General features: G+C 40.5%; 1 protein-coding gene across 1 annotated transcript in view; it reads left to right on the plus strand.

The window, feature by feature from the left end:
* Positions 1-26845, plus strand: part of TRPC4 (transient receptor potential cation channel subfamily C member 4) — a gene marked incomplete at both ends in the record, with an annotated part of 226363 nt that overhangs the window by 134887 nt on the left and 64631 nt on the right. The window contains 2 exons of the mRNA XM_081316449.1: positions 21932-22126; positions 25615-25656. Of these exons, the coding sequence (XP_081172575.1) occupies positions 21932-22126; positions 25615-25656 (237 nt within the window). The remainder of the gene's footprint in view (positions 1-21931; positions 22127-25614; positions 25657-26845) is intronic.

The raw sequence follows: 26845 nt of genomic DNA on the forward strand, positions 1-26845 counted from the left end.
TTTCTGTGCCAATCAGGCTTCCATCTTAGTGGTTTTAAGTTCTCCAATGTGTCTCCGTTTCTTCCTCCACCTCTTATTTGAATCCATGGAGACCATCCAAATGACAGTTTTGCCAAGCTAATGTCCTCTTTATAATCATTGAAGTATTGGTTTAATAGCTCAATTTTTGATGTTTGCTGTGATATGATTGTCATTAATTCACTCTGGTCTTTATCTTGTTCCGTTTCCATCTGGGTTAGGTAATAAGTAGTAGCTGATGTTGTTATCATTTGATTAGCTGAATCCTCAACATACTGTATTTGGAGGCCTTTCATTAGTGTTTACAGCTAAGTCTTCCATGGAGGCTATTTTAATAAGTAATTTTCCACCTCCAATGTTTCTAAAATCTTGTTTTAACGTTTGTATTTAGTATTTTATTCTGCCCTGTGAACCGCCCTGAGTCCTCAGGGAGAAGGGCGGTATATAAATATTATTAAATTAAAATTAAATTAAAAATTAAAAGTTTTTTTTTCAGTGCCAGGTGTTCCCACACTTGTCTTTAAAGATAATATCAAGGACAGCTCTCCGCTCTCAAAATAAGCAAAAGGTTTACTTGCAATTCCAGTTTAGCCACAGGATGTCATCAGTAGCATATAGAATAAGTTGTAAAGTTCTTTTTATCTTTCCAAATTAATATAAAACTTTTATATAGTTAGTCCATTCTTTTTTCCTTAGATCACATCTTAAACAGAAAATAGGGTAGTAGATCCCCACAAAAATAGGAGCTTTTTAGTAAGTAGGAATGAAATTATTTAATTTCTTTGTTTAATCAGCTGGGGTTTTTTTCTTCAACACTTTAAGGCTTAAAATGTTGATCCCCCACGTATACAGATGCCATTTTCTCAAAAAAAGGGGGGATAAATTTTTCAGAAAAGTCCCACAGGCAAGCAGTTAGGGGGATAAGAAAGAAAAGGTCTCACCCAGGTCCTCCAGATTGCTTTGTTGTGCTAGATGGTGCTTTTGGCTTTCGGCAGGGAGCGGCTTAGTGATTGGCCATGTTGATGGCCGGTCTCTTCTTCTTCAGGCCAAAAGGAGCTGCTCTGGATTCAAGCGGAGGGCTGCTGCCCTTCCACGATCATAGGAGGGTCTCCTTATGGTGGTTGCCCCTCCAGGGTGACTTTCAACCCTTTTCAGGGTCCTCCAATGAAGAAGGGTCAGACGGCAGGGAGGGAGCTCTCCCCTGTGCGTCCGAAAGCGCTGTGCGTGCAAACCAGAAGCCATTTATAGTATTTCTTTGGGCTATTTACAAAATAGAAAGTATCAATGCAATGAAATCACAACCATTTTAAAATTACAAAGAGGTTAGGGAAAAAGTAACCCAAAACATTTATTTGAGAACCAAATAAAGTAGTTAAATGATCAGTGATCACATCCTTGGAGGTTAATGAAAGTCAGGTGAAACAAAATAAATTACATGGGTTTGGATCCCTGAATTTATTTATTTATTTATTTATTTATTTATTTATTTATTTATTTATTTATTTATTTATTTATTTATTTTATTATTTTCTAAGTACTAATGCCATTTCAATTCATCTATTCTTATTTAGAAGGATATAAAATTGTTAAGAGTGTTTTAAGAGAGAATATTTCACTCTGCTCTCCAGAGCTTTTGGCCTCCAGAGTAACTTCCTGCCATCAATTCAGCCCTAAGAAGAAAAGTAATCACTATCCACCCCCTGTAGCTTCCACAGGTCTTATTGAATTTCTATCTGAATCTTAATTTCTTCCCTTCTGTAATGTATTGGGATTTTACTTGAACTGTGTTCATGTGTCTTTTGAATGCTGCTTAAGGTTGCTCAATTGAGGTGTCTGTGTAACGGTTGCTGACTAGCCAGACATGCAGTCTCCAAGAAGATCATTGGATGATTTGGGGTGGGAATGGGTTCCTTTAAACTCCGTGGTGGTGAACCTATGGCACGCATGCCACAGGTGACACGCAGAGCCCTCTCTGTGGGCACACATGCCATCGCCCCAGTCCTAGGGCTTCAGCTGGGTTTTATAAAACCTTTTCACTTTAAGCCTCTGCCGCTGTGTGCAAAAAAAAATTTCAATTAATCAATTTCAACTTCTCACAGGAAAAAAAATATCTTGCAAAGTTGGAATTGATTGAACTTTTTAGTCCCACCCAGTCTGCTGTTACCACCACAGCCATGCCCACCCAATGGGCTACACTCACCCAATGGGCCACCCCCACCCAGCACCCGATGATACATAAGTGGGTTTGGGATTGCAGTTTGGGCACTCGGTCTCTAAAAGGTTTCCCATCACTGCTTTAAACCTATTGGGCTCCGCCTAGTGGCCAACCATATAAATATCTACACAGAAGCCTCTGATTCAGTTCTGTTCCTGTTTGCCTCAATAAAGAAATGTTCCTGTTTGAAACCTCTTGTCTTGCTTCCTGCCTCCAAAGAACTCACTACACAACACTAGTGACAAGGGTGGGATCCTGCTTCTTTGGAAGAGCTGAAAGTCACTAGGGGGTGAGGCCAGCAAAGCGCCTGGCAGGGAATGTGTTTTTCCCCCCCTCAGTCAGCCTAGCAAGCCATGCTAGTGACCACCCCACCCTGCGGACCAGTCCCAGGGCCAACAGAAGGAGCAGGATGAGGCAACAAGAGACCCGATCTGTGAAGACTTCCCAAAGATTATGAAAGTTGGAAAGCTTGAGGAATTTGATGTTACTCACCCAGAGAGATTGTCATCCCACATCTCAAGAGTAGAAAACTACCTCCGCACCAACCAGGTCGCTGAAGACAGCCTGAAAACTGCAACACTCCTCTGTGTCTGCAGGCCTGCAACACTCGACATCGCGGAGAACTTAGTCACACCCGTGCAGTTGGAGTCAGTTACTTTCATGGACCTGAAGAAATAGCTTGGCAACCATGTCCAGCCCAAGCTGTCGGTGATCGCATCAAGGTACGCCTTTGAACAACGAGTTCAACAACCGTTGAGACAAGCTTTGTGCCTGTGCCAATTTTCAGACTTAGAAGAAAGGCGTCGACACCGACTCGTCTATGATTATGGAGCAGAGAGCTGCAACAGAAACTTTGCAAAAGAGACTCTCTCGCTCCAAGAAAGTCATGGTGGACCAAGTCACCAGCGGAGCTGTGAAGGCCATGCTGCCCACCAAAAGCACTCAGCACAAGGAGGCTGTCCACCACGAGGATGCCAAACTTCCAGAAGACGTTGACTCCAACCACGAAGTTGACAAGATCCAATGGCACCACGACAAGGAATTGAAGACTCCTTACAAGGCAGTTCCCTTCCCTTGGTGTTTGGGCTGTGGTGGCCACCACCAACAAGCAAACTGCAGGTTCTGGACAGCCACATGTTGGGCCTGTGGGAAAACCGGCCACATCGTGTCAGTCTGCAGAGGTCACCAGAAGGACTGCCAATTGGATGTTCCAATCAGGAGAGGTACCGGGGCCCCGGGGCAGCATAGTGTAGGGTTTTGCTCCAAGTCAAATGCCTGCAGTTCAGGATTATCGTGGCCCCAGGAATTTTCCAAGGTATCATGGAGCATATGCTCAAGGGCATTCCAGGGGTTTAGCCCTACTTTGACAATGTGCTCATCGCTGGTGAGTCCACTGAGGTGCTTGCAAGGAGGCTCAAGGCCATCCTTCAATGGTTCCACAAAGCAGGCCTTAAATTAAAAAGAAATAAGTGTAACATTGGGGTCTCTTCTACTGAGTTCCTGGGTTTCCGTATTGATGCTGAAGGCATCCACCCTTCCGAGTCCAAGCTGAAGGTCATTCAGCTGGCACCTAGCCCCAGGTCAAAAGGAGAGCTTCAGGCATTCCTGGGTCTCCTTAATTTTTACCATGCGTTCCTTCCTAACAAGGCCACAGTGGCAGAGCCGTTACACTGGCTCTTAGACAAAAACACCCCATGGAAGTGGACCAAGGTTCACAAAAACAGCTTTAAGGCAGTAAAATCACTGCTGTCTTCCAATTCAGTGCTTACGCACTTTAAAGAATCATTGCCTGTATGCATTGCGTGTGGGGGCTGTTTTAAGCCATTTGGCAAGTGATGGGACTCAAGTCCCAATTGCATATTATTCAAGGACATTGTCCTCAGCTGAGTGCAATTATGCTCAAATTGACAAAGAGGCCTTGGCCATTGTGGCCGGAGTGAAGAAATTCCATGATTACTTGTATGGCAGGGAATTCACGGTCTACACTGACCATAAGCCACTGTTGGGGTTATTAACTGCAGATATGCAGATGCCTCAAATACTGTCCCCTAGGATGTTAAGATGGTCCATCTTTATGTCAGCCTACAGCTACAGGCTGATTTACAAACCCGGCAAAGACATGGGCCATGCAGAACGGCCTCAGCAGGTTGCTATTGCCACAGGTAGAGCCAGATCCAGCTCCAGCAGCTCTCATTTTGTCAATTCAGGATTTGCCTGAATTTCCCCTCCATGCTGGGGATGTGGCTGCAGAAACTGCTACAGACAAGGTTTTAAGCAGAGTCTTGCCATGGATTCACACAGGGTGGCTGGAAAACAGCCCTGGACCAGAGTTCCAGAGCTATTTCACATTTAGACACGAGCTTTCACCTCACAAGGGTTGCATCTTATGGGGGAGCAGGGTTATTGTCCCCAATTCATTAAGGAACCATGTACTTCAGTCTCTGCATGAGGGACATCCAGGCATAGTCCAGATGAAGGCATTGGCACGTAGCTACCTATGGTGCCCAGGGTTAGATAAGGCTATCGAGGCCCAAGTACATGGGTGTTACACGTGTCAACAGTCCAGACCAGAAATGCCACACGCTCTTGTCCACAGATGAGAGGAAACTCATACACTGTGGTCAAGAATTCACAATGACTTCACTGGGCCCATGTTTTTACTAAGGATTTGTTCTAGTCATGTTAGTTATCCAAATTCCATTACCTATGGTGATCAGTAAGCAGTAAACATTGCTTCTGCACATATATTAGCTTTGGGGATTGAGAAAGGACTAAATGGCAGTAATAGCAACTCTCCTCTTCCTGGCTGTCTTCAGGTAGACCATGGTAATTCTGAGTTGAGGAAAAATAGCAAGGTTTATTTTCCAAACCAATCTGAGGTAACTTCTATTTTGTTGAAAAATGTACATGAATGCATATAGTCCTCAGGTTACAACCCCAATTGGAGCTATTTAACTGGTTCTTTGCATCTGTCTTTACACAAAGGTAAAAAACAGACCAACCTATCAAAAATAGTGCTATAAAAACAGAATAGAAACACAAGTTAAGATAGGCAAGAAAATGGTAAGTGAGCACCTGTCCAGCCTAGACGAGTTCAAATCACCAGGACCAGATGGGTTACACCCCAAGGTTCTCAATGAACTGGCAGATGTGATCTCAGAACCACTGAACTATATTTTTCAAAAATCCTGGAGCACTGGGGAACTACCAGAGGACTGGAAAAGAGCTGATGTAGTTCCCATCTTCAAAAAAGGGAAAAAAATGGATCCAGGAAATTACAGACTTATCAGCCTGACCTCAATACCTGGGAAGATTCTGGAAAAGATAATCAAAGAACGAATCAGTGAGCACCTAGAGGCAAACAAAGGCCAACATGTGTTTGTCAAAAACAGATCATGTCAGACAAATCTTATTGCATTCTTTGACCAAGTGACAAAATTAGTGGATCAGAGGAATGCTGTGGATATAATTTACTTGGACTTCAGTAAAGCATTTGATAAAGTAGATCACAAGCTACTACTTGATAAGATAGAAAAATGTGGGTTAGACAGCATCACCACCAGATGGACTCGTAGCTGGCTAACTGGCCGTACTTAGTGTGTGGTCCTCAATGGAACCGCATCTACATGGAGAAAAGTGTGTAGTGGGGTGCCCCAGGGCTCTCTTCTGGGCCCAGTGCTCTTCAACATCTTCATCAATTATTTGGACGAGGGGATAGATGGGGAACTCATCAAATTTGCAGATGACACCAAGCTGGCAGGGATAGCCAACTCAGGAAGATAGGCTTAAGATATAGGAGGATCTGGACAGACTTGAACACTGGGCGCTATCTAACCAAATGAAATTCAATGGTGAAAAAAGTAAGGTTCTTCATTTAGGCAAGAAAAACCAAATATACAGGTATAGTATAGGTGGTACCTTGCTCGATAGTAGTAACTGTGAGAGGGATCTCGGAGTCCTAGTGGACAATCACTTAAATGTGAGCTGGCAGTGTGCTACAGTTGCCACAAAGGCCAACACAGTGCTAGGCTGCATTTACACAGGGATTGTCAGAATCCATTTATATCCCATTCATAAAATCCTATATGTTCTAAAAATCTTACAATCCCACTGGATTCTGACATTTTTCCAAGGAGGAGAAGAGAAGATGTTAATAAGCGCAAGGATGTTTATTCAGCCTGCCCAGAGGCTGTCTTCAAAGACCAGGGGGAGAACCTTTTGAGTCCTTCTGGAATAGGGTAGTATATAAATTAAATTAATAAATAAATAAATAAACTGAAACAACAAAGGAAGGGGGGGGAAGAGATCTGGTTTGTATCTCCGGTTAAAATCTCTTAAGGAAGGGAGTAATTGTTGTAAAGACATGAGAGTTCCCTCTTTCCCATGGAAGGATTTGACACCTGAATTTTAATTGATCCGGGACAAACCAGATGGCTTGAAGGGAGGGGGTTTCGACTTGGGGACTCTTTAAAAGTACCAAATTGTAACACAGTTTCAGATCCTGTCTAGTATTTCAATCTCCAAACATGTTTTAGTAAAAGCTCCTTTTGGACAATTTCTGGTTCAAGAGTTCTTTCTTTCCTAAGATGTGGATTGGGGTGGGTCCTGACATTAGACAGGATCTGCAGTAAGAGTCAACCTGGAAGGGAAAACCTTACCGGGGGACTTTGCAATAAATACAATGTCTGACGATGGAATAAGAGAGGAGGAAAACCCCATAGAGAGGGAGTTTTCCTCCCAAATGAAATCCCAGCAATGGTCATAAGCTGAAGCATCATATTCCTCTGAGGAAGAAGTGGTGGAGCTGTGCAACTGAAAACCCCGGTGGTTGATGGGCGTTGGAAGGAAAAGTGAGTGGGAAAAGGCATTGGGGAAAGTGACCCTGAGGCAGGGTGGCCACCAACCGGAATGGAGGCGAGAGATGGAGAGCTCCCTGCACGTCAGTGAAGAGGAGCGGATGCTAGAAAGAGCTATTGACCTGATGAAGACAACTCTTAGCTCACTAAGAGAGGAGAAAGCTGAGTACCGCAGCCGCAGCAGCGCCTGGGGCCACAACTGGAGAGACAATGGAGAGGATCCGGTACCTGCAACACTGGGGCCGTCCACTGGAACAGGAGTTGCTGCCTCAATAGTACCCCCCCAGAACCACAGACGGGGATCAGGATGAGGGGCAATACTGCCTGCGGTCCAGTCAAAGACTTCCACCCCGGAAGCAAAATTCAAGGAGGAGCCACCACTCTTGGGGTTTTTCCTAACCCAGGTCTTCAGCTATATGGAAGAATACGGACAGGACATCCCCAGTCACAAAGCCCGCATCCGCATTATGCAATCCGCCCTGGATGGACCGGCTGCAGACTGGGTGGTGAACCTACATGACTCCAACACCCCAGAACTCAACGATTTCAACCGATTCATGTTATCCTTGAGGCGGTGGTTCGAGGATCATTTGGCTGATCAGAAGGTCCAGGAGAGAATCAAAACGGTGAGACAGGGTAGATGGGCGGTGGCTGAATATACCCAAGAATTCCGAGCCATTGCCAGCAAGCTGAACTGGCCAGAAGATATGCTTGCCTGCCTCAAGGAGACCCACACCATCTCGACGACAGGTATGTCCTGGCAGAGGAAGTGGAAGTAGATCTACTGAAGAGACACTGCCAAGGAAAACCATGGGGCTGGCCGCCACCTGAGCAAACACACGAGGGGGGAAAACCACCATCCACAGCTAAAAAGTCAATGGGCTGTTTCAATTGCAGGAGAGAGTGCCACCGCACCACAGAATGTCACTCAAAAGCCCCCCAGCATAAAACAGAGGCATCACTTTCCAAGAAGTTAGGGACGCCCCAAGACAGCCCTAAAGAATCTTCCATGAAGGGGACAGAGGCTGTAGAGCCCCAACCCCTGCCAAGTACTGGGATTGGATTCTGGCCTACACCGCAGGGGCAGTGGACACCTCAGAAGACAGCTCAGAGGGAGAACCATTGGTAAGTGGATCCATTCCACCCATTCTTAAGACAGTGAAGCCGTCAAAGTAAAAGCACTAATAGACTCTGGTTGCACACGCTGCCTCAATTTCATGCAGCTGTGCCATGATACAAAATCAGCAGGACATTTCAGGTTTGTAAAAACCTTACACTTAAGTAAAAGGCAATTTTGGTGGCCATCCATGAAAAAGGACATAAAAGCTATGTGGGCAGCTGTCAAATTTGCGCGATGGCCAAGAGGCTGCAAGGGAAATCGGCAGGACTGTTACAACCGGTGGCGAATCCCTCAGCCCCATGGAAAGAAATAGCCATGGATTTTATAGTGGAACTACCAGTAAGCAATGGGAACACTGTAGTCTGGACTGTCACAGATCTGTTCTCTAAGCAAGTACATTTCATACCTTGCCAAAAAATCCCTACTGCAAAAGTATTAGCAAAACTTTTCATACAGCATATTTACAGATTGCATGGGGCACCACAACACATCATATCTGATAGAGGGGTGCAATTTCAGATTACCATCCTGACCTTTGATGAAAAAGAAGCCTGGCTGAATTCCACAGGGCTGGCTTTCTTTGGAATAAAAGAGGAATAGGCTGGGCTCTGGGACAACTTCATCAACACCAATGGCCGGCAAAACCCTCAAACCATAAATGTCACCAAGTTGCTTCCGCCACTCCACCGCACTTTGGACCTGGAATGGAATAATGTTTCTTCTGTGCCTCTTCTCCTCCCAGATTGTCCAAACTGTCCGGCAGTGATTCCCCTCACCACCGGTTAGGGGCTGTTTTTTCTGATGGGGCACCAAGTTGTCCCCACATCCAGTTGGTTGGGGCAATTTGTTCTGTGCTGATTTGGCCATGCTCACCCAGGTGTACTGACGCAGCCATGCCCACCTAATTTGCATGAAATCCATCCATGGAATTTATCTGTCTGAATCATAGCAAAAGCAGCTGTGTGAATCAGAATACTTCCAAACAGCCATTTCAACTTCTTTTACCAAGTATTAGTGCTCACAACAGGCCACTATATCTCTACTATCAAGTGTCAATCAATCAATCAATCTTTATTTATTGATTAGCCCATGGGCCATATCAAGTTACCAGATTCCAAAAACAAAATATCACCAAAACTTGACAAAAACAATTCAAATGCAACTGGATAAAATACAATTTAAAATAAAACTGAAACAAAGTACAATCTACATGAAATCAGGATAAAATACAATGATTTAAGAAACAGGTTAAATATAATTAAAATTATATTACAATGTCACCCCTGCATCTGCCCCAAACAATCTTAAAACTACTTTTAAAATTACATTGTTAAATCAAGTGATCTTTCCTACAATCTACCACACTCTGCTGCACCAACCTTGTTCTTATTTCCATCAGCTTTACAGCAAATTTGGCAATCCATTTCACCAACTGTAAATTAGAACCTAACAATGATGCAAGAAGCGCTCTTTAGACTTAGGGGTACTGGTATAAAAGATCCTGCCCAATTGGTGTTTCCTCAAATCTGAATACAGGGGACAATCAAAAATTACATGGGACATTGTTTCAACTTCCCCCATCTTGCATAAACACTCTTTCACTTACAGGAATCCCCCTATACCTGCCCCAAAGCATGTTTGTTTGAAGTTGGTCCAATCTTAATTTGGTAAAAAATCTCCTTAAGATGGGAGATAAAGGCAAAGTTAAATATTTTTCTATTTAAAAAAATTGTTTATTAGCCAATAACCAGGGACAAACTTTTACTGCTGTCACCTGTGCAATGTCCGATTGTGCACTTATGTCCTTAAATCTCTGTGCAATCCAAGATCGAATTTGCCTAAGATCGTACTGCTGCTAGTTTAACGGAATACCAAAGCTAGATACCTGCTTCAAAACTCTTGATAACCAATTATTTTTATTACTTGAGATTATCTGATCCATTAGCGCTAGCTTAGGTAACCCTTCCTCCATCTCAAATAATCTGAGCCAATAATAAATGGCCTTCAGCATGGCCCTAGTGCCAATCGCATGGATTCCCGTTTCTGCCCTTACTACGCAAGCTGGGGTTCCAGGGGATACTGCCAAAATTCTCCTCAGAAACTTGTTTTGAGGAATTTCCTGCCCAGGCAGCTTAACTAATCCCCATATTTCTGCCCCATAGGTTAGTACTGGTTCAATTTTCGCCTGAAAGACCTTTAGCACTGGGGTTAATGAAGATGGAGTTTTCTCTAAAATAAGTTTGTTTAATTGGGCCATCCGAGCCACGGCCTTCTGAGCTCCAGCTTTTACATGCTTGTTCCATTTACCATTTGTCTGGAATACTAGCCCTAAATAGGTAAATGACTGAACTTGTTCTATTCTTCTGCCATTTAAAACCCATCTCCTCATCTTTTGTTGCCTGCTAAATATCATTACCTTTGATTTTTCTACATTAATTGTCAAACGATTTTTTATACAATATGCTGCCAACCTCCCTAGTGACCTTCGTAGCCCCACCTGTGAGGCCGACAGCAAAATTATATCATTGGCATATAACAGGCAATTTACCTGTCTTGTTCCTATACTAGGCCCATGAAGTGATGTCTTCCAGACACTTTGGAAAATCATTTAAATATAAATTAAAAAGTGTTGGGGCTAAAATACAACCTTGTCTTACACCCTTCTTAATTGGAATTGCATTTGTTACCGATCCTGTTTTGTTCACTCAAACTCTTACCTGGGTTTCCATATATAACAATCTAATTAAGTATAGCAGTTTCTTTTCTATTCCCATGGCCTCTAATTTATCCCATAAAATTGATCTATCAATTGTATCAAAGGCTGCCTTCAGGTCTATAAATGCCACGTACAGTGGTTTTTCCCAAAACTTAAACTTTGTTATTAAATGATACAACACAAAACAATTGTCCATTGTAGATCTTCCGCTCCTGAAACCAGACTGTTCGTCAGCTAAAATGTTGTTTCTCTTTATCCAGTCTTATGCAACAAATACTTAGCATACATTTTTGCTGAAATGTCAATTAGACTAATTAACCGGAAATTATCTGGATTATCTCTAGAGCCTTTTTTATCTAATGGAACAATTATTGATGTACGCCAACTAGCAGGAATTTGCCCTGTTCTATTAATAAAAATAAAGAGACCTGCCAGGACAGGCGCCCACCAGACTTGTTGTTGTTAGTTGCGAAGTCGTGTCCGACCCATCGCGACCCTATGGACAATGTTCCTCCAGGCCTTCCTGTCCTCTACCATCTTCTGGAGTCCATTTAAGCTCACGCCTACTGCTTCAGTGACTCCATCCAGCCACCTCATTCTCTGTCGTCCCCTTCTTCTAGTGCCCTCAATCTTTCCCAGCATTAGGCTCTTCTCCAGTGAGTCCTTCCTTCTCATTAGGTGGCCAAAGTATTTGAATTTTAGCTTCAGGATCTGGCCTTCTAAAGAGCAGTCAGGGTTGATCTCCTCTAGGACTGACCGGTTTGATCGCCTTGCAGTCCAAGGGACTCGCAGGAGTCTTCTCCAGCACCATAGTTCAAAGGCTTCAATTCTTTGGCGCTCAGCCTTTCTTATGGTCCAGCTTTCACTGCCATACATTGCAACTGGGAAGACCATAGCCTTGACTATATGCACTTTTGTTGACAGGGTGATGTCTCTGCTTTTTAGTGTGCTGTCTAGATTTGCCATGGCTTTCCTCCCAAGGAGCAAGCATCTTTTAATTTCTTGGCTACAGTCCCCATCTGCAGTGATCTTGGAGCCCAGGAAAATAAAATCTGTCACTACCTCCATTTCTTCCCCATCTATTTGCCAGGAATTGAGAGGGCCAGATGCCATGATCTTGGTTTTCTTAATGTTTAGTTTCAACCCAAGTTTTGCACTCTCCTTCTTCACTCGCAACAAGAGGCTCTTTAGTTCCTCTTCACTTTCTGCCATTAGAGTGGTATCATCTGCATATCTTAGGTTGTTGATGTTTCTTCCGGCAATCTTAATTCCAACTTTTGATTCATCTAGCCCTGCCTTTCTCATGATGTGCTCTGCATATAAGTTAAATAGGCAAGGCGACAGTATACAGCCTTGCCGGACTCCTTTCCCAATTTTGAACCAATCAGTGGTTCCGTGTCCAGTTCTCACTGTTGCTTCTTGGCCCGCATATAGGTTTCTCAAGAGACAAATAAGATGGTCTGGTACGCCCATCTCTTTAAGGACTTGCCACAGTTTGTTATGATCCACACAATCAAAGGCTTTAGCATAGTCAATGAAGCAGAAGTAGATGTTTTTCTGGAACTCTCTAGCTTTCTCCATGATCCAGCGTATGTTAGCAATTTGATCTCTAGTTCCTCTGCCTCTTCGAAATCCTGCCTGTACTTCTGGTAGTTCTCGATCCACATACTGCTGGAGTCTAGCTTGTAGGATTTTAAGCATAACTTTACTAGCGTGAGAAATGAGTGCAATGGTGCGATAGTTTGAACATTCTTTGGCACTGCCTTTCTTTGGAATTGGAATGTAAACTGATCTTTTCCAATCCTGTGGCCACTGTTGAGTTTTCCAAATTTGCTGGCAAATTGAGTGTAGCACTTTTACTGCATCATCTTTTAAGATTTTGAATAGCTCAGCTGGAATACTGTCACCTCCACTAGCTTTGTTGTTGCTCAACTTTTCTAAGGCCCACTTCACTTCACATTCTAGGATGTCTGGCTCGAGGTCAGTGACCACCTCATTGTGATTATCAGGGATGTTAAGCTCATTCTTGTATAGTTCTTCTGTGTAATTTTGCCACCTCTTCTTAATCTCTTCTGCCTCTGTTAGGTCCCTGCCATTTTGGTCTTTTATCATGCCCATTTTTGCATGAAACGTTCCTTTCATCTCTCCAATTTTCTTGAAAAGATCTCTGGTCCTCCCTATTCTATTGTTTTCTTCTATTTCTTTGCACTGTTCATTTAAGAAGGCATTCTTATCTCTTCTAGCTATTCTTTGGAATTCTGCATTTAATTGGGCATATCTTTCTTTTTCTCCCTTGCCTTTCGCTTCCCTCCTTTCCTCAGCTATTTGCAAAGCTTCCTCAGACAGCCATTTTGCTTTCTTGCATTTCTTTTTCTTTGGGATGGTTTTGGTTGCTACCTGTTGTACAATGTTGCGAACCTCTGTCCATAGTTCTTCAGGCACTCTGTCTATCAGATCTAATTCCTTAAATCTATTTGTCACCTCTACTGTATATTCAACAGGGATATGATTTAATTCATACCTGACTGGCCTAGCACTTTTCCCTACTTTCTTTAGTTTAAGCCTAAACTTTGCAACAAGCAGCTCATGGTCTGAGCCACAGTCAGCTCCTGGTCTTGTTTTTACTGACTGTATAGAGCTTCTCCATCTTTGGCTGCAGAGCATATAGTCAATCTGATTTCTGTGTTGACCGTCTGGTGATGTCCATGTGTAAAGCCGTCTCTTGGGTTGTTGGAAAAGAGTGTTTGCTATGACCATCATATTCTCTTGACAAAATTCTATCAGCCTGTGCCCTGCTTCATTTTGTACTCCAAGACCAAACTTGCCTGTTATTCCGGTTATCTTTTGGCTTCCTACTTTAGCATTCCAATCCCCCATGATGATAAGAACATCATTTTTTGGTGTTAGTTCTATAAGGTGCTGTAGGGCTTCATAGAACTGGTTAATTTCATCCTCTTCAGCACCGGTGGTTGGGGCATAGACTTGGACTACTGTGATATTGAATGGTTTGCCTTGGATTCGAACTGAGATCATTCTGTCATTTTGAGGATTGTATCCCAGTATTGCTTTTCCTACTCTTTTATTGACTATGAAGGCTACGCCATTTCTTCGGAGGGATTCTTGCCCGCAGTAGTATACCTGATGGTCATCTGAATTAAATTCACCCATTCCTGTCCATTTTAGTTCGCTGATACCTAAGATGTCGATGTTTAGTCTTGTCATCTCTTGTTTGACCACGTCTAGCTTTCCTTGATTCATGGATCTTACATTCCAGGTTCCTATGGAGAAAAAATCTTTACAGCATCGGACTTTCCTTTCACCACCAGACACATCCACAGCTGAGCGTCCTTTCGGCTTTGGCCCAGTCACTTCATTCTTTCTGGCGCTACTAGTACTAGCCCTCTGCTCTTCCCCAGTAGCATATTGGACGCCTTCCGACCTGAGGGGCTCATCTTCCAGCGTCATATCGTTTTGCCTTTTGGAACTGTCCATAGGGTTTTCATGGCAAAGATACTGGAGTGGGTTGCCATTTCCTTCTCCAGTGGATCACGTTTTGTCAGAACTCTCTGCTATGACCTGTCCGTCTTGGGTGGCCCTGCACGGCATAGCTCATAGCTTCATTGAATTACGCAAGCCCCTTCGCCACGACAAGGCAGTAATCCATGAAGGGGAAAAAACCAGACTATGTTTTCTTTAAATAGTGATGCCGGGAGCGCATCCGGTCCTGGAGCTTTATTTGTCTTCAGGGAAGAAATTAACTGTCTCACCTCTGTGACTGACACTTCTGCCCACTGGGGTAAGGCTTCAAATCCCTGTATTAAGCTCAGAGAGGATATCACTTCATCAGAGCTCTCTGCTACTGCTGGAGTGGCCAGATGCCTCTCCCAACTTTCTGCAGTAATATTTGGGTCACTTATTGGTTTTTTATCTTTAATAATTTTTGAGACCTCCAACCAGAAAAGTGTGGGTGAGGCCAGCTTTGCTGCCTGTTCTAAGCCAGCCCATAAGTCGTCAATATAAGAGGCCTTTTTCCTCTTCAGTAGCTGCTTATAATTCTACCTCATGGTAATATACTTCTTCTGTAATTCCATCTTTGGGCACATTAAGTATCTCCTAAGTGATTTCCTAAGCTGTTTTTTCCCTTCCTTGCATTCATTATCAAACCATGATGAATAACTAGAATCAGACTGGCCCATTGACTTAGTAGTCATTAAAAAAACCTTCAATTTCTGACATATTTCTGCAAAATATACTATAAGCTCTTGTTCACCCGTACTATTTGAACATATATGCGCTAGGGCTTCCATACGTGGTGAATTCATAAATTCTGTCACTGTTTTCCCATCAACCCTCTTCCATGTTAGCCTTCTCTCCTGAGCTATTTCCAAGTTGAAGCCTATTTGTTGAATTATTTGGTTCCTTTTCCTTAAGTCAGAAGGGAGTGCCAGGGACATCTCAATCGGAAGATGGTCACTTTCTGGCCTTGGTAACGTCAAGACCGAAGTGGCCCCCGATACTAAACTGTGAGAAACACAGAAGTAATCAATAGAACTACATGCCTTGGGACCAAAAAAGGTTATGGGGTACCTTCTAACCTCTGAATACTGGCCTACAATTTGAAGATTACAATTATATACCATTGTTAGAAATTTTTCCCCATCTTTGTTCTTTTTCCTATCTTAGGAGACCCATGATTGTTGGTTATGTAAATAACCATCTGGAATTGTACCATTTTCAACAAAAGGCTCCAATGAAGGACCCACACGGGCATTAAAACATCCTGCCAAAATTAAAGGTGTTTTTATAAAATTTTTACGTATATCTAATATCTTTACTTCTAGTGCCTCCCACAGATCACCCATTGCTGGATTGACGTACACATTTATAAATACCATTGACTTCCCTCCATATGCCAAATGGATTGCTTGAAAAAATAAAGGGCCGGCACACAAGCATATCTCATTTCCCTTCCAACCCTAATTCGGCTTTAACCAAAATACACAACCCTCCTGAAGCTCTTCCCTTTATGGCTACCCTCTTTGCTGGCAACTGCCAAATATTAAACCCAGGGAGCTCAATTGGAGCCTCATCACCACTAACATCACCTAACATCACCTGCAAGGCAATTACATGATACCTGTTTAAAAATTTAATACAATCATCTGTGCACCAACTCCCTCTCCATCCTGCCACATTCCAAGAGAGGAAGTGTACTCTTGAAGAATGTGAGTGCTCGCTATTTCCTAGTCAGGCTTCTTGAATAATCTCTTGCACCCGTCCTTCCCCATTTACACTCACACACCCATTTAATTGTCTGCGCTCCATAAAACTCTGTTTAGGCATCATTTCTCTGCCTGTTACTTTTAGACTTGCAGATCCATAAGTTCTATTAATCTCTGCCTCCACAATAAATGATTTTACTTGAGGCTCCGTGCTTATGTCATTTCTTGGTATCATTTGTGCCACTGAGGAGGACTGGGAGATTCCTTCCTGGATACCTTCCATCTCTGGTGTTCGTCCCACAGCACTTTGCACTGTCAGGTCAGGTGTCTCTGGCACTTTCTGCTGTATAGACGCAGATGTCCGGTTTCCTGAGCTTGTAAACTGCTGACTCTCTGGAACTGCATCATAACTTAATGGGGACAGAACTATCGGCACCAAAGGGGTGGCAGAGGAAATGGTCTGCTTCAGCAGATTCCTCGTCTCTTTTAGTTTTTTAAGTACTTCTTGCTGCTCCGTTAATGAAAGTAAAGAAAAAGTTTCTAAGCAGGCAGAATCAAATATCTCATCTTGCGTTAAGCCAATTGAAGGAAGTTTCACAGTTGCTGGAACCAAAGCCTCAGCCAACATTTCCTTTGTGATGCTAGATCTCCTCCCTGTTTCAGTTAACTTATTTTCCCCATTTCATTTACTTTTCGAGTCAGCTGCCCCATGCACTGCACCACTCTCCCTAGGGGCTCTCTGGATCAACGGGCTGACTTCACTACTAGAAAAAACTCGGGTTGGTAAAATTTGGTAAAAAGCCAGGAATCTTCTCATTCACGTGAGCAGACTTGGAAAGAGCTGTTGTTTGAATTTAAGAAGGATTCTGGAATAATTATCACATTTTGGAATATATTCATATGCTACCAGATCTATTGCCCCCTTGTCACTCCGAGTAAGCTGTGACAAAGAGGTCACTATCTGTCTTCTTGAAGACCATCTTCCTGCATTTATCTCAGAATTATATATGTTCAATACAATCTGCTCCTTCAACAATCACCTTTTCCCCCACACACACCTGTGCCATGGGATTTCAGGCCCATCCAGCTCACCATCTTTTTCTCCGCCATTACAGCCAATATGTTGTCTGCTTACTCCTTCCCTCGTTCACACCATTGATGGTGTCTGACCAGGTCGTTCTGTCTGGCAACCAGCCAAAATTACCTGCGGCTTTTCAGTCTGTACCACAGCAATAAGATTGATCACAGAGTCCAACTTTAAACGCACCTCTGCAAACTGGTCAAAAATGGCCCAAACTGTTTGAGGTGAGCATGCTGTGCCGGCTGATGAAATCCTTTATGCTATCACTTAGCTGGTTTTCAAGCCCTAAAGCTGATCCATTTTGATTGTCAAACTCCAACTCTAGTCCCTTATCCTTATCCTGGCTTGGAACTGACTCACTTAAAACTGCTGAGTCATTTGTCATCCAATTACACAGAGGGATTAGCGAGCCTCTTAACTGACTTCTTAACTGGCTCTCTTCGGCCTGCGCCTGCAGATCCCACTCCAGGGAAGAATCTCCAAACAATGCCAAAGCCTCACATCTGTCCAGCAGGAGAAAAGGGGAGGATGCACGACTTACTGTAGATGGTATAGGCTGACAGAATCCATCAATTTTCTGTAGTTTTTGTGGGTTGTTTCTATCTTCCCTACTATTTGGAGAACACTGTGCCGTCTTTCTTTTCTTCCCCTTGGGAGAGGCCATTATTACCCTCAAGAAACAAATGAATAAAAATAGATAAAGAGCTGTTCTGTAATATTGTCTTTGCTGCTTTGGCCTACTGGCTCCTTCCAAGATTCCTTTAAAAGATTTTCCTTGAAAATCCCAGGTTCAGTTCATTGCCTTAAAACTAGGTTAAAAATAGGTTTAAAAGGTTTTAAAAAGTTAAAATAGATTAAAAAGGGGTAAGTTAAAAATACAATGTTAATAGAGGTTAAAAAAAATAAAGTAAAATAAAATTAAGCTTTTACTTCTGGAGGAGCTCTTTACAGCAATCATTTTTTTCTGTTATACTGATTATACAGTCTTTTACTTAGCTTTTTGTACTTGACACTACTAAATACATAATATGTAACATTACGTAATAGATGAATGAATAAATAAATAAGGTAGAGAAACATGTAACTGAAAAAGTAGTAAAATAACAGAGATCATCATACATTCTGTGAAGCACAAGCATTTACTCAGTTGTTACTTCATTAAAACCTCCTGTAACTTGCAAGCAAATTTTTTTTATTGAAAAGTTTTAAAATACATTTTATCTTTAACAATCCCCTCTCCCCCTCCCCTACCTATCCCTCCCTCCCCCTCCCCCCCCTTTCCCCCCTCCCCCCCCCCCCGACTTCCCAGAGCTAAGTACAGGGTATAAAAACAAAAAACAATCATAAACATCCATATGCTACCAACAATAAATTCTTAAATCTATCACTCTCTAGCTCATATAAGGTAACTACAAACAATACTAATATTTCATATAGGAAAAAAAAAAGAAAATAGAAAGGAAGACTTATTCAAATGCTAAATGAAACTTTTTAGTCCCATATTTCTTCTGGATATATTCAATCCATTTTTTCCACTCCATAATATAGCGTTCTTGCGAATGATCTTTCAAATAAGCCGAGATCTTTGCCATTTCTGCCAGGTCAGAAACCTTTAAAGTCCATTCCTCTATAACTTGCAAGCAAAATTTAAAGAGATAGATGGAGTTTTATCCAAGAGTAGGTGTCTTTAGTTAAAATAAATGAGTGTGCTCAGGAAAAATTGTATTTGTCTAAAGTTGACAGTTAAGGATGTGAACTGTTATTTAATGGCACCAAATGTACACAGTTTGTTTGTTTGTTTGTTTAGTAAATTGATGTGCCACCTATTTTTTCAAAGACGACTCTGGGCAGCTTACAAGCATTAAAACTATTAGACATTAAAATACTAAAACAACAATAAAAACAGTAATAAAGACAACTTCTTTTTTGTATTATGTGCATAATCTGGGGGGGGGGGTCCCCTGGACACATGACTCCTATTTGAGGAGCAGGTGGCAGTCATGGCCAGGGGGGTCTTTGTGCAACTGCAGGTTTTGCACCAGTAACATCCTTTTATGAACCAACAATCCCTACTCATGCCTGTTGCAAGGTGCTCTACAAAGGGCTACCCTTGAAAAGCATCCAGAGGCTCCAGCTGGTTCAAAATGCAGTACCTCACATGGTTTTGTGCAGATCTCAGTGTGCACATATATCACCTCTCCTACAGGAGCTGCATTGGTTGCAGATTTGCTTCCGGGTACAATTCAAGGTGCTGATTGTCACCTTCAAAGCCCTTCATGGCTTGGGACCAGGTTATCTGAGGGACCATCACTTGCCGGTCACATCCACCAGCAAGAGTGGAGAGGTTGCAGGTCCTATCACCTAAAGAGGTACATCTGGCGAGCCCCACCATGGGTCTTCTCCATGGTGGCTCCCTCCCCATGCTATATCATCCCTTCAAAAAGTAGACAAGACCCCACTTTGATATTCTTTCATAAGGCCCTGAAGGCCTGGGGAACCCAGAGTGGGATGGAGCCCATCAAATGGGTTATTTGACTGTGTGTGGTTGCGGGGGGGCGGGAGGTTATTGTGTTTTATTTATTTATTTATTTATTTTCTATATATGTTTTTATTGTTTGTAAGCTGCTTAGAGTTGCTATGAGCAAGTAGGTGGCTATATATATTTTCTAAATAAAAATTCCTCTTTCATAACCAATGTAAGAGCAGTAAAATTAACTAAGATAAATGGCCTTCTAAACTTTGGGATTATAACATTTAGGCACTGGGTAGGTTTTCATTTTAGAAAAAGAGTATTTGCAAATATACCTCTGGGAAAAGAGTCCTGTTTTCTTTGACGTTGTACAGTACAGCACAAGCTTTGTTTTTCTTATATGCCAGCATCAGTATCATCTCATTGGAGAATTCAATTTCTTGGCAAGAATTTTTTTTTCCAACTGAGGATAAAAATATTAACTTCTATTAAATGGGCCAATCCAATTTGGCATAAGAACAACCTTATAAGCAAGTCTTGCCTCCTCTTTGGTAATGCCTGTTTTCAGTCACAGAGCTATATTTGAAATGAAGAAAACAATTCGAAATATATTTTATAAGAATTTGAATGGAATATTCCTCAGTGCTGCCATATTATTATATGAACCTATAAAATAACAGAACATGTGCTTTGTCTAATGCAGCAAATACAATCTGGCAAAATAAAATTATTTCATTACTAAGGTGGGTTTTTTTAAGCATTTGGTATTATATAATCCAGATAGGCATTTTGTTTTCTTATTGTCTAAAAAATCAAGACTTAAAAAGTTTTTTGTTTGTTCAACTGCAGAGCTATCCAGTTGCCAAGTCTGGACATTGGGGCATTTGGAGCTCATAAAGATAACATAATAACACAATACTCCTGCCCTCAGAGGAATTTCTTTTGTGAAATGACCTGAAATATGAGTTTCCATGAAATCCAAACAGCAGAAGTAATAGTTCTCTGTTAATAAAGGCACTTATAAACTTACGCTATACAGAAATTGAATCAAATAAGATTTAAAATTGATGAATATAGCTTATAAATGAAGAGTAGGGTTGCTAGTATATTTCTTGGCTAAGCATTGGAGCCTAATTCAAAGAGAAAAATTCTGAGCTAAAATCCGCCTGTTCCTCCTGAAGTATATGATCTATTTCAAAATTATCCAATAATTGTCCTATAGAAGTTTGGTGTATACAGATAGTCCTCACTTACTGATAGTGTTGCTAAGATATGCTCATCCCATGCACCAACTTACAACAGCAGTTCTGAAAGTTGCTGTCATTAAGAAAATCCCCCATTATTGCAGGGTCCCAATAACTTCTTGGGTTTCTGAAAAGTTCTTTTTTGCTAGTAGTTTTGCTAGTACAGAATTTTGAAAGCCTACCATTCTCCTTCCTCACAGCACAATTCAGGTAAAGTTGCTCTTTTTCATTTTCTTCTCTCCCCTCAGAGAGGAAAACCAGCTGAAATGCCTGTTTGCAAAAAAAATTGTTTCCTTCTTCACTTTCCCAAAGTCTGTTAGACCTTCCCCAGATATTTCTCTAAGTGGATATTCTTCCATTATTATTTTCATTTATTCTTGGAGTTCCAATTGCCTCAGTCACTGTTTTGATACTCCATTGACTAACTTCTGGCACCCAGTAGAATAGCATTTTTCTCCACAATCACATTCACTCAGAAAGTTACCTATTTTTCACATAACCCATCTCTGGTTCTTTCATTATGGCCATTCAGTTAAGAATAATGTGCAAACATCACTCCTAACATAATTATCTATATTAAATAGAAAAATAAAAAAACTGCATTGTGAACATACATTTTAGTTGTGGTTTAGCTAAATATTTCCTTTGTCTTATTAGTATCATGGCACAGTTACCAGATATTTAGACTGGATTTTGCATTTTTTATCCATCTGTTGAGTCATTAATATTATTTTACTTTAAAATATAGAAAGTTACTTATAAGAAAAGGTGATGGGCACTATAAAAATCAGTCAAAATGAATGTTAATTCAATAAACTAAGACACCAGAAGTATTAAAATTCAAAGGGAGAACACAAATTGGATTTCAGCTCTTCTAGTATCTTTTTTTAAATTTCTGATAGTATCTTTCTGAAAACCTACAACAATAATAATTCAATAAACCTATCCAGTATGAGATAAAAATGTGTTTTCATGCTTTATACATTCAGGATCATGCAGATATTGAATGGAAATTTGCTCGTACAAAGTTATGGATGAGTTACTTTGAAGAAGGAGGGACTTTGCCCACACCTTTCAATGTCATACCAAGTCCAAAATCTCTCTGGTATCTAATAAGATGGCTGTGGAGACAACTATGCAGACAAAACATTAAAAAAAAAACGGAAAGTTTTGGAACTATTGGGGTAAGCAAAATAAGCCATTTTCTTCCTCATCCTTGTAAGACTGGGTAGTGGTGACATCTTACCTACAGAGGCTAGAAGGATGTATATTTCTGCTTTTTGACAATGCCAAAAAGTCTTTTGAATCAACTGTACTTTCCCTTCTTTCTCTTCCTGATTGTTTAAAATAATCACCATTTCCCCATTTGGTGAAGTAATATATTAGGAGTGTCTAAAAATGTAAACAAAATGGAAAAAGTGTTTATTTTGAGCTCAAAGCTAAACTTCATTCAAAGCATTCCTTTGGCCATGTTACAGTGAAACAAAACTCAAAATAATCAGTGTGTTCTATCTGAAATAATTCCAAATATTTAAAAGGTTCCATAGAAAATAATGGGAATTTAAAATAATAGTTTTGTGAGGGCAAGTATAAGCAACTGCCCTGGGTCCACATATAGAGGAAGCACTATCCAAAATATAATTTAGAATTTGAGAAGTACAGAGTGTGCCTTTTTATTCAAGATAGTGATTAGAATATAACTAAAGAATCAAGAATTATTCCAAACTGTTTTATGATAGTTGGATCATTTGATCCAATTTTTTGACTTGTACATTTAATCATGATATGGCACACCATCATTGCCTTTACCTAGCTTGGCCCAGTTGGACAATGTGGCAGTTGAAACATAGGTGGAGGGCATAAAGTTGTTTTAACTGCAACACTGAGAAATTCTTAATCAACTAAAGTTCTTGATAAGTAATATTGTCTTTCTCCCTTTTTAAATCTTGTGACCTTGAAACTCAAAAAATATTAAATAAAGAGAAAACACACTAAACTCTTCACCCTCACATTATGGCTTGACTATTTCTGCCTTGGAGCTATTGTATTAGGAGCATTCGAGATAAAGACTCTGCCAGGAAATTCCTCCCCCCGGTAAATAGTGTAGGGTGAAATCAAATCATTGGAAGCATTGGGTCCATCATACCTGCCCATCCACATGGAGAGAAGTAAGCAGTGAGGTACCACAAGGCTCCATCTTAGTTCCAGTACTCTTCAATATCTTCATCAATGACTTAAATGAGGGAATTGAAGGATTACTCATCAAATTTGTAGATGACACTAAACTGGCAGGAATTGCCAAACCCCAGAAGACAAGCTCAGGATCCAGAAAGATCTTGACAAACTTGAACAATGGGCCCTATCCAACAAAATGAGTTTCAATGTGGAGAAAAGCAAAGTTTTACATTTAGGCAGAAAAAATCAAAGATATAAGTACAGATTAGGTGAGACCTAGCTCAAAAACAGTAACTGTGAAAGGGACCTTGGAGTCAAATTGCTCCTCCTTCAAATCTGCCAGCAATTCCAGTCTATCCAATTGTAGGTCTGGCATGGTTGCAGTTGTTTGCATCTGTGTATCCTCTTTAGGTTGATTTGAAAGCCAGGTAATTTTATCAAGCTTTTTAACCAAATTTTCAATTTGAACTTGTAGATTAAAAAACTTTTTTTCAAAAGAAACCCACCAGACATTATCTTTAAATTGGTGCATTATTTGCATTTTTAATATAGAGTAGACTCTCTTTATCAAAGCTTAAATAGCTAAAAGAAAGAATTTCTTTTCAAGACAAAAAGGTTAAATGTATTGTAACAAAATGGCCATAGACAACTTTAAAATTATATTTCTCACAATGAAGGTGTGAAGAAAAAGGAAAAAGTTCCATCAAAAAATTTTTTAAAAATCCATACCAAAGCTTTTTAAAAGTTAAACCCTGTGGTGAAATCCAATATAGTTGTAAATCCAATCTGATCAGTTTCACTACTCAGAAAGTTGTTGTTAGCTTCCATATGGAAAGCCAAAGTAATTCATGGCAAAAGATGTTAAAATCCAGCAGGAGGTAGAGTAAATCAGCTTTCAACCAGTCAGCTAATTTTAAAAAATAAGAAACAAAAAAAACACAAAAACTTTGAGACATGGGGTTAAAAGCCAAATGTTAGGTCTGTCCCGACTTGGACATTTAGGAAAGAAAGACCCTCGACTCCAGTTCTTTGAAGTGAAAGGTTCTCTTATTAAAATCAAGCGGCTATAGCGAAAGTAAAGCTGGATATGAGTATTCCTGCACAAAAGTTTCCATTTCCTCTTTCCCCTGCCCTCCCCCCTCTTGACCAGTCCATCAATATCCAATACGATATATGACTGATGTTTGAGGATTGGCTTTGAGGTTTGGCATCTCTTGTTCTCAGGCTATATGTCCTTGGTGGCCAGCATATGCCAGTTTGACACCTCTGGTTCCTATCAGCTTGTATTCCTCCCCTTTTTCTTTTTTCTTTCTTTTTTCTTTTTCAAAACAAAATTAAAATACAAAATACAGAACTCAAAAAACTTTAAAAGAACAAAAGGAAGAATAGAAAACAAAACATTAAAAAGATGCATCAAAAAGTTATACACATATTATCCCCTTTAGCTGACTACTGATTAATATATTACCACAGAGACATCCTCAGACAAGCGCTGGCTCTTCGGCTTTGAAACGGAGATGAGCCTAGAGTCGGAAATGACTAGCACGCATGTGCGGGGGAACCTTTACCTTTTTACATTAGTTCCCACCCTTTGCAAAACAAGCCCTTCAAAAAATTTTATACTAAATCTGTTTGCAACTTGTTGACCTGTCTTCTGTATATTATATTAATGACCAAATAGTCAATAGAAAAAACAATATTAGTGAAACAAAACAAAATTAGAGTTTCAAAACTCTCTGTTAACAGGCTGTTATTGTAACCCACTCGTAGAAAATTTACCACAGCATTTTATCTATCTCAAATCATCCCAAAAGTTATAAACAAATTGTCCTGGGTCAAATATCCATGCTTGTTTCTTAATGTCATCTCTAGTCAATTGTTGTTTAAGTATAAACAATAATAAAATCAGTCTCCAAAATAGGTCTATCTTCTGATCACATTGCAAGGAGAGGTAGTTTCAATTAATTTTAATAAATCCATTCAGTCTCCCTCAGACTTCGTAGAAGTCTGGAATCTGTCTCTTTCCTTTTTTAGTCAAAGTTGAAAGAATGTGCAGACTTAAACTGCAGATGAAATCGGAACAATAGATGAAATCAACTTTGCTGTTGATTTCCAGCTGTGAGATTATCTCTTTGATCAAGTTCTTTTATGTATCTTCATCCACATCCAGAGATAAAGTTTCAGATCTTAACATTCTTATAACAAACATTAAACCAAGTTTTCCAGAGAGGAATTCAGCTAGAAGCTGCACATCCATGAGTCATTCCCTAGTTGCTCACATTCGATCTAGGGAACCAAGAAATCTGTTTTGGTGGCAAAATCAGCTGTTTGTCAGCAGGAGAAGCAAATCCCCCTGACACTGTTCAGCATGCCATCTTGGAGGACTGTCCCTCATTGAAAGTTTTGATTAAACTCAGTTTTGAGGAAAATGTCTTGGACCTATTGATCATCATGTTTGCTCTTATGTACCAGTTTATGACATGTTTTTCATTTTCAGAGACGTGCAGCAGATAATTTGAGAAGACATCATCAGTATCAGGTAAGAAGTTTCTTATTTTATTCTGTACAATTTAATTGATTAATATCACAACTGAAGTCAGATGCATTTGCCATCATGTCAATAGAGTTTAGATATTGGGGAAAAATATTTTCTGGCAAAAGAGACAATTATTTCATTTGGATGCACATATATTTGTATAAGCAATTTAGGATAAAACATGAGGAATGAAATGCTTCCACCTCTATTATTTTAGTTTAAATGTAGATAGTTAATATGTGAAATAGGGGGGGAAAACTTGGATGAGCATTTGTGTTACTTGCATTTTTCCTCACCATTCATTACTCACTTCTACCCTTTGTCCCTTACTGAGGACTTAACAATTCTTCCTACCTCCTTTTTGGAGTCAAACAGATGCTCACAAATTTTAAGAAAAGGTAGAAGCCACATAGCATCAAGTCTGAATTGTATGGCAGATGGTAAAATACAATAAAATCTATCTTTGCAATTGCTTCTGGGATGGCTCATGATGGCACAACAATGTTATATTGCAATAAAATTTCCTCTTGTCTGCTTAATCGTTCTGCTTAATCATTCAGGTGTTATAAAGTGGTGCTCTAAATTGATAGTTCAAGAACATCAAGGTAAATTATACTATCTGCACTCCAAAAACCTGTATTCATGAGTTTTCCTGCCAAAACCTGGGGTTATTTTTTCCACAGGTGAGGCATTATGAATGATGGTATTCCATGGGCTGATACTTATTTGAAGGTTATAAGCCCATGTTTTGTTGGCTATCACTATGTTATAAAGAAATTCCTTACCTTCATTCACAACTGCTGGCAAATTTCAAATCTTGACTTTTTCATTTTCGGCATACAAAGAACCTGTACTGGAGAAATCTTCCAAATTTGAAGGACATTTTGCCCACACAGGTTTCCATGTAAATGGAAGCTTTGCAGTAGTTTCTCTTTGATGATTCAACAATAGTTGAATTTCCTGTGTGAAATTTGTTGGTCACTATCAGATTTTGTCCACTTTGTTCAACATCAATCCTTCCCAGTTCATCCACTTTAAATTTTAAGCTAGTATCAATAATGCACAGTAGTAATGTTAATATATTCACAACCATAAACAACCTGTATTTGTTGGTGAATTTCAATTGGATGGAGTTTTTTTGAAGTGAAAATGCATTGCTTAAAGCACACTGATGACTTACAAACCCAAAATT

Source organism: Vipera berus (genome assembly GCF_964194415.1).
Source record: "Vipera berus genome assembly, chromosome: 2".
Lineage (NCBI taxonomy): Eukaryota > Metazoa > Chordata > Lepidosauria > Squamata > Viperidae > Vipera > Vipera berus.